The sequence below is a fragment of the Tupaia chinensis genome, unplaced genomic scaffold (genome assembly GCF_000334495.1).
Source record: "Tupaia chinensis unplaced genomic scaffold, TupChi_1.0 Scaffold000294_1, whole genome shotgun sequence".
NCBI lineage: Eukaryota > Metazoa > Chordata > Mammalia > Scandentia > Tupaiidae > Tupaia > Tupaia belangeri.
Window position 1 is genome coordinate 570,737 of NW_006159779.1, and position 9,007 is coordinate 579,743.

General features: G+C 50.6%; 1 protein-coding gene across 1 annotated transcript in view; it reads right to left on the reverse strand.

The window, feature by feature from the left end:
- The window catches only part of SAMM50 (SAMM50 sorting and assembly machinery component), a 48,817-nt gene that overhangs the window by 30,259 nt on the left and 9,551 nt on the right, over positions 1-9,007 (reverse strand). The window contains exons 4-7 of the mRNA XM_006150664.2: positions 5,946-6,033; positions 2,154-2,260; positions 1,505-1,635; positions 1,190-1,277 (exon numbers count right to left, since the gene is read on the reverse strand). Of these exons, the coding sequence (XP_006150726.1) occupies positions 1,190-1,277; positions 1,505-1,635; positions 2,154-2,260; positions 5,946-6,033 (414 nt within the window). The remainder of the gene's footprint in view (positions 1-1,189; positions 1,278-1,504; positions 1,636-2,153; positions 2,261-5,945; positions 6,034-9,007) is intronic.

Sequence of the window (9,007 nt, forward strand, 5' to 3'; positions counted from 1 at the left end):
ATAACGGTCTGCCTGCACGCTCTCACAGGGCTGGTCCACGGCCAATGGGCCGCCTGGACGTGCTGAGAGTATACACGACCTGGGTCGGCAAGGATGGGCAGCGTGGTGGCCATCACAACTCAGCGCCTGAGCACTGGCAAGTTAATCCTCACGCCAGCCCTGTGAGACCCCATCACCATCACCTTCCCTTCATAAAGGAATCACTTTCCTCAACTGTGGGGGCACAGGGGAGTCACCCCAGGCGACCTGCTTCCAGGGCTGTGAGAAGGATTCTGGGAAAGAGCCCCCTGGGCACCTTCCCCCCCAGGAGAGTCTAGCCCAGCAGCTCAATGTTGGGCCCAGGACTCTGCATTCCTAACACCCCCAGGGTAAGGCTGATGCTGGTGGCACGAAGCCCGCGCCTGGGGAACCACTCTTGGCCAGTTCTGTGTCCAAGGCCTGTGCTCACTAACTCGATCCCAGAACAGCGGGGAGAGGAACGTGGAGAGAAAAGCGAGAGCAAAGCCAGATGCATGCTCATGTGCTACTAATTCCACCTGCCGCACCTTGTCACATCCTTCTAGAGTACACCTGAGAGCGAATCGATACTAAAACCTTCCACTGATCTGAGGCAATTTTGCTGGCTATCAGAAACAATGGATCTTCACACACATGTGGAAGGACAGACAGACGGTGCCACAGGAAGTCAGGAACACAAAGAAACTGGGCAGGTGGGAGGAGTTATCACTTCAGACCACCCCACCACCCCCCTCTGGCCTGTACATTGCAGAAGGGCTCCCAGCCAGGAGGGGGCAGGAAGAGCTGACATCGTGACATCAGCCACTCCCTGGCCCCACTCTCAGCCCTGTACCTGGTAGGAGAAGGATCCCGGCCAGGAGGAAGTGTGGGGATTGCCAACACAGACATTAGCCACACCCTGGCCCCACTCTCTGGCTCACACTCGGCAGGAGACAGGGCTCTCGGCCAAGAGGAGGTAGGAGGAACTGCCACCATGACATCGGCCACTCTCTGGCCCCCCGCTCTGGCTACACGTTGCTGGAGAAGAGGCACCCAGGCGAGAGGCAGCTGGCAGGTGCAGCGAGATAAAGGGCTTATGCTCGCCCTGCCACCCTCATGCTGTCTCTGGGAATCAACAAGGCCCTTTGTTCCCACGCAGACCCACCTCGGGGATGACTGAGACGTTACTTACACTGTACTCGGCTGACACTCCTCTGTCTGTCTCCCGAAGTGAGCTCCAGGGGAACTGGCCAGTAACTTTATATAAGTTTACAGAGAAACTAGGAGACAATGGGATAGAGCTTTAAAGGCTGAAGGCGGGATCAGAACTTGCACACATTTAAATCAACAGACTGAAACCACACCACTGGGGCTCATCTGCAAGAGGGAATCTACAGTGTCACGCTGCACAAGTGCCAGCTGATTCGCATGGTTTCTCGTCACCAACAAGCCATCTACTTTACTGTTACACAGGCCACTGGACCCAACACGCCACTGTGCTTCCTACTTTCTTTCGAAGTTTCCGGGTTGTGGTTTGAAGAAAGATAGGCCGTACGAAGTCTCTTTTGTTCCATAGGAAAACTGAAAAGTCACCTTCTCTGCACGTCCCAGAAGATTAGGGAGTTTAAGGCCAAGTACCTAGGAGCAAAGAAAAAAAGCACTGGTCTAAATTGAAGGAATGATAACTTTAATAAAGGCTAAGGGCAGGCCTGTGGGTACTTTCGTGGTTAAGGCAGCTGGCTCCCACATGGCCGACAGCATGGTTCAAGTCCCAGATTCAGAGGCCTGGAAAACACACCAGGCATCTGTAATTGCTTTTCTCCTTACCACGTGCCTTTACTGAGGGGCCATATCCAACACACAAATCTGAGCAACGTGAGGGATGGGGTAACCTCCCCAACAATGAGGCTCAAGAACATACACTGTATGGATTCAAAGGTGGAAGGGATTCGAACAAGTCTGTTAGTACTAACAGTTCTCAGACCATTCTCCATCACTGATGTGATACTGTTACCAATGCAAAACACATGCTAGTCAGTTCCAAAGCGATGAAAGAGAGACCACAATAACAGCAGCCAGGGTGCATGAAAGACAGAAGAGTTGTGGACCTGCGCATCAGCTTTTAGAACGACTCTGAAAGAAGAACTCTACCGTACCATACTGCCTTCATTGTTCCCGACCATGGTGTTGTAGCTGCCCGTTAACCTCCTCAGCTCAGTTACTTCGAAGGTCACATCTAAGCCGTTGGGAAGTGCATCGTCTCCTAAGTGAGTAAAAAGGAGTGACCGATGAGCCAGCCAGAACATGCCATTTGGTTTTGGGTTTCATTGCTTAAAAAGACAAAAGCGATCTGAAGGTTCATTCAATTTTACCATCTCTGTTGGAAAAGCCGGCCTCTGTTTTAAAGCATAAGCACACTCCCACACAAAATCAAAACATACCTCTACATAAAAACCTGTTTCTAGCTTCCATGGCACCATGTATGAAAAAACAGTCAAGCCCTGACACAAACAGAGCTGCAGTATTATCTGGTTATACAAACAAGACTTGCTAAAGGGGGACCAACAGTTGGCATAATGGCTATGTCAATGGCCAACTCCTACATAGTTGACCACAGTTCGAGTCCTGGACCCAGTGGCTTAAACTCACACTAGGTGCATGTGTGTGCGTGCCCAAGATCCCAAGAGGAGAATGGAGAAGGGATTGTGGGATGGCCATCCTCTCGGGGGGGCGATTTCTTGCTTTCTGTCTCTCTGATGAGCGCATGCGCCCTATAGCAAAAACCTCTCCAAAAAAAACATTTGCTGAAGGGGTCTGTTCTCCAAAGAGGAGGCTCTTAGAAACATCTGATATCTCATTTCAACTAAGGCTAGTACATGGAATTCATGTGACAGCAGAGATTTTGGGACCCTGAGAGAAAGAAAGGTGATACTGTTGGTTAAGCTGAAAGCTTCTGGGCTGTTGAGCTGGACGTGATGGGCTCTGAGCTAGTGCGCCAGCTCCACGACCCACCCAGCGCCGGGCGTGTCTTCTGCAGAGCGAGGCTGAGCTGTGCAGGGCCCGGGAGCAGGGCAGGCACAGTCGACCCTGGGCAGCTCACATGGGTGCCCAGTCGTGGGCGCCCATGTGCCCGGGTGCAGTAGGTCAAGGGTGCAGCCTTGGCGCCATTCCCTTCTTTAAAGAACAGACTATTTTTCAGAGCAGTTTCACATGCACAGAAAACAGAGTTCCCACAGCCCGCCTTGCTACCGCCGCTCCGCATTTCCCCAGTGTAACACCTCACACTGGGTGGAAGCTCTGCCACAGCGGATGACAACACTCAGACACGACGAGGCACTCAAGTCCGCGGGTACAGCAGGGGTCACTACTAGGGCTGGACAAATGCATGGCAAGCACCCACCACCACAGTTCCATGCGGTTGTTTCACTGCCCTAACCGGTCCCAACTCCAGCATACTGTACAGGTGGAGAGCACTGACAGAGGCGGACAAGCTGACAGCCTGCAGGGTCATGATTACCACAGGGGGCAGAGCTCAAACCAAATGCCACAAAACTCGCCCAAGAAAAGCACCCCTGGGTAATGGCTCAGGCTTCAGGGGCTGGAACTGCATCCCTCGTCTGGACATCTCTGGGCTTTGGTTTCATTCCCTGAAAAACACTTTTAAAACTAGTGATTGTGGAGTCAGCAGGTGGTGTGGTGGTTAAGGCACTGGACTTCCACACGGCCAAATGCGGTTCGAGTCTCAGACCTGGTGGGTTGAAAATCACAGCAGGCACATGTGCGAGAGCGCCCAGAATCCCAAAAGGAGAATGGAGGAGACTGGCACAGCCATCCCCCTCGAGGGTACTTTCTCACTTTGCCTCTCTCTTTCTCTGGTGAGCACACCTGTCCTATGGCAAAACTTTAAAAACACACACACAAAACAGTGACCATCACCTACCAAGCAGACTGTGCATTGTCACCTGCCACGGTGCCCACAGGTAGCACCATCCTGCTGCTCTCAGGGTGCAGAGGGGCTGCCCCCCTCTTCTCCCCTTTTCCTGGCCCCATAGTTGCACACCTCGCCATGCACCAGGATCGCCCGGAGGACTCGCTATGTGCAGGTCACAGCCCCCACCCTCAAGGTTGCTTCAGTGGACTTTGGGTCTCTAACAAGTTACCAGGGATAGCAATTCTGCTGACCCTCACACTGAGAACCACTGTTCTATGCAGACTTGAAGCCTTGATTTTTAGCTGAGGACGTGGCCACTCAGACTTTATTTCCCAGTCTCCCTTGCACATAGGTGTGGTCGTGTGACTAATCCTGGCCAATAGGATGAGAAGGTAGTGCCGAGTACCATATCCAGGACAAGTGCTCATGGGAGGGATATGCCCTTTACCCTCCTGATGCTAGAACCAGGGTGTGGTACCTGGCCATCAAGGAATAAGGGGATCCCAGTGATGACAGCATAATAAGACCCCTGCAAAACCACACCAACCTGGGGTGACTTGGAGGAGCAAGGCTACCTCACTGGCCCTCGACAGTCCCCCAGCGCATGGAGAAATGCAAAGGGACCAGCAGTTGGCGTATTGGCTATGTTGCTGGACTCCCACGTAGTCGACTATGGTTCGAGTCCCAGACCAGGTGGCTTAAACTCATGCCAGGCGCGTGTGCGTGCGTGCCCAAGATCCCGAGAGGAGAATGGAGGAGAGGGGATTGCAGCATGGCTATCCCCCCTGGGGGGTGATTTCTCGCTTTCTATCTCTCTGTCTCTCTCTGTCTGTCTGGCGAGCGCATGCGCCCTATAGCAAAAAACCTCTCCCAAAAAAGAGAAAAGAAAAAAAAAAGACCTCTCTCTTGCTTAGGGCGCTATTACTGTGAACCTCAGCTTCAGCTGAACACGTATCGGATGGGAAGAATGCCCTTAGTTGGCTGACCACTTCACATTTTGCAAGCGTTTTCATATACTGTCTCACCTGGGTCTTCTCAGAATCATCCCCCATTCAATTCTGAAGCATTCTCTTGTCCACTGACTCATTCAAACTATTTATTTCCCAACAATGTCTGCTGAATATAGAACAAAGCCCGAATTCTACTCTGGCAAGGTGGGTCCACCACAATCTGCTCTCCCGCTTAGTTTTCTACCTGACTTCTCCATCACTCCTGGCCCCCGAATCTGCATGCCAGCTCAACAGACACTTGGCCTGCCCTACGAACCACTCTCCCTCTGGCCACTCGGTCTGGTAAATGCTCCCCTCCCCCTGGAATATTCTTTATCCCTCCCCTCGATAACAGCCCTTTTCCCCAAATTCACTCACAAGCATCTTTCTGGTCTCAAAATATAAGTCGCCCCTTCCAGGAAGCCCTCTCTGATCCTCGTCTCCTGCCCCCTAGTCAGACGAAGCTAAAGTTCCTCCTTCAGCCCACCTTACAGCACAGAACATCATCTGCACTGTCATCACCGACTGCTGGGTCCCCAGGTCAGCTGCTCAAGGAGGGGTCTATGCTTGTTGGCCCCTCTCTCCTGGGCTCTGCACGGCTGCCTCGTAGCAGCCAGTCACCAGCAAAAATGAAATGTTGACAAAGTTGAGAAACGGGCCCAAAAGCACACAGCAAACGAGAAAATGAGCAAAAACCAAAGCAGAAATCTGATTCCACGTTTAGGTGGAGTCTGTCCAAAGCTTGTTCACCACTGGGTTGCCGTATGCCAAATGAAGTCTGGCTCCCACACCAGCATCACTCTGAGTCCCAGTGTAGGGACAAGGGGCTCGGACCACAGTATCATCTGAGTTCGCCATTCTTCCCTCAGCCTGACATAAAATTCAGCTCCTTCCCAGAGACCAACTACCGAGACCTGCCTGTCAGGTGAGCCCTCCGCCGCGATCTCCATTCAGCTATGCAAACAGCTCTTCTGTGACCATGGAGGACAGATGGAAAGTGAGTCATAAAAACACACCATAACACGTACCTTGACATGTATCAATCAGAACATCCACTTGTCTAAAAATTCCTAGGCGAAGCAACTTTTCTCGGGCTTCGTGAGATTTCCGCATTACCTATGAGAGAAAAAACAGGGACTGTGTCCTTCTAAGACATGGAAACTCAGGCTATGCGACCAGGCTGGCGTTTACCCTTGGCGCTAAGTCGCCGATCGCTGGGAAGGGATCCTGATCAACACAGTCATGTGAGAGTGGAAAAAGCACTAGAGGGGCAATAAGAAAACCCTATTCAAAAGCACAAAATAATCCCTTTTGTAGAAACAAAACATGTAAGATATACGCAAGCCTAACACAGCCTCTCGTGCTTCCCTGGAAGAGAGCACAGTCAATTGTGAACAGTGGTTACATTCAGTGGAAGGTAGGTGTGTGTGTGTGTGAGCACACATGTGTGCACGTATGCACCTACACACGTTCTTTTAGTTGTTTTTCTTTAGTGTTTGTCTGTTTTATTTTGTTTTGCATAAGGTATGCAGTGGTTATGTTCAGTGGAAGGTAGGTGTGTGTGTGTGCGTGAGCACACGTGTGTGCATGTATGTACCTACACACGTTCTTTTAGTTGTTTTTCTTTAGTGTTTTTCTGTTTTATTTTGTTTTGCATAAGGTATGTGCACTGGCTGGAGAACAGACAGGGAACATGAAAGCGAGAAATCGCGCCCCAAGGTGGACAGTCGGCCGCAATCCCTTCTCCACTCTCCTCCTAATTGTGGGCACACACGTGCATGCATCCAGCATAACTTTCAGGCCACGAGGTCTGGGACTTGAACTGCGGTCAGCCATGTGGGAATGCTGCGTCTTAACAACCATGCCACTGCTGGCCCCTCTTTCATATTTTAACCATCCCCAGCCACTGTTCAATGTGCTCCCTCTCTTCTATGTCAATGGCAGTTCTTTCTGATGCCGGAGTCCGTTCCTGTCGAAAGGATAAGTAGAAGAGTAAGGCAGGAAAGGCCCTCAGGAAAGGGCCCTGTGCAATAAGCAAAATTTAGGTTTTTGTCCTTCAAAGAAAAGGGAGTTACTTGAGAATTTTCAGCAGCACAGAGACAGAATCAGGGGAGACTGGAAAGGTGGGGAGCATGAGGGCTCTTGCAGCAGGCCGGAAGCTGGGACAGAGGCTGGCCCAGAGTAGACCATGGTATTAAGATGAAGCCACACTTGAGACATTTCACAGGCAGGAGCTAGAAGACTCTGGTCAGGGTTAGAGGGAGTGCCTGAGAAGGAGGAAGAGGCTATGGGAACTGCAGCTCTGGACTTAACACCTGGCCTCCTTAGAGAAGCCAGGGACAGAGATGGCAGGACAGGTGGGCAGGGGGTAGAAGGCGAGCAGGACTGCAGATTGGGCCACATGCAGCTGGACAAGTATGCGGCAATGCTCACGGGCCACCGCACCCTCATGCTAAAGGTCAACAGAAAAGCTGGCTGCAGACAGAGCACGGAGTCCTGAGCACTAGGCTGGAGTTGAGGCCAGGGATGACATTACTCCGGGAAGATGAGAGCACACAGAGACTGACAGCTGTGACAAAGCAACACTTAGGGATGGTCACAGGGAGAGAAGCTGACAAGAGAGCCTGAAAATAAATGCAATGAGAGATGGGAAGCAATCGAGGAGCGTAGTCACACAAACCAGGGAAGAGAAAGACATCAGGGAAGAAGAGGGCTAGAAACAAAACCAAAAGACAAATAACAAAGCAGGAAAAACAAGTTCAACAAAAACGACAAAGTGATCATTTCTTTTCTTTCTTTCTTTCTTTTTTTTTTTTTTAATTTGCTACAGGGCATTTGTACTCGCTGGAGAAGACAGAGAGGGTAAGTGAGAAAACAAGAAAGCACTCCCCGTCCCATGAAGGAAAATCACGCTGCAATCCCACTCTCACCACTCTCCTTCCAGGATTTTGGGCATGCACACATGCACGCACGCATGCCTTGCATGTTTTTCAAGCTACCGGGTCCAGGACTCAAACCCCATGCAGTCTGCATGTGGGATCCAGCTGTTTTAACCACACACCACAGGCTGGACGCATGATCATTTCTTCAATGGGCAAAGAGCTCTTTGTAAATTAACAGAATTTTAACAACCAGATGAAAAACAGAACACACCAACAGCTATTTTACAAATGGCCAATAAGTAAGAAAAACATCTTTGTCCTCATCTATAATTAAACAAAGGCACATTTTAAAGCGAGATGGTATTTTTCACCTAACAGGACAGGGAGAATTTAAGCTGAGTGTGGGAACACCCAATTCTGGGAGTCAGTCCCTCTCACGCTGCTGCAGGGGCATGGAATGGTGGGACTTCTTCAGAAAGCAGTGGGGTGGCATCGGTGATGATTATAAAACACGAGGTAGGTAACTTTCACCTAGGGGTCTCACTTCTAGGAACTTGTCCTATGGATACACCGTCACACGCACACAGGCCACATGAAGACGTTTAACTCAGCACTGTTTGTGAGAGCAAAACCCTCAACTTCCTGAAATGTCACTTACAATAAATGACGGAAAGGCTATACAAGAGGCACCATGCAGCCAGCAGACTGGGACATGCTCATGTGAAAAGATACCCACAATTTATGAAGTCAAAAGGAAAAGGCACAGGGGAAAAAATGTGGAGAATGTGGCTGTTGTTTAAAGGACACGTGTGTTTCTACATGTGTACATGTGTCAGAAAGAGTGCAGAAGAGACCAAGCCACATTAGCTCTGCAGAGCTCACCAGGACTGGCGGGGGAAGGGAAATGTGTGTTTCATCTCAATTCTTCGGTATTATCTAATTTTTTTAAACTGTGCTTATATATTATTCATACCTGTTAAAAGTTCAAACTTTGGGACCAGCAGATGGTGTAATGGCTATGTCGCTGGACTCCCATGTAGGGGACCGTGGTTCGAGTCCCAGACCCAGTGGCTTAAACTCATGCCGGGCGCGTGTGCATGCATGCCCAAGATCCCAAGAGGAGAATGGAGAAGAGATTGCAGCGTGGCCATTCCCCCTGGGAGGGGGTGATTCCTCACTTTCTGTCTCTCTGTCTCTGTCTTTCTGGC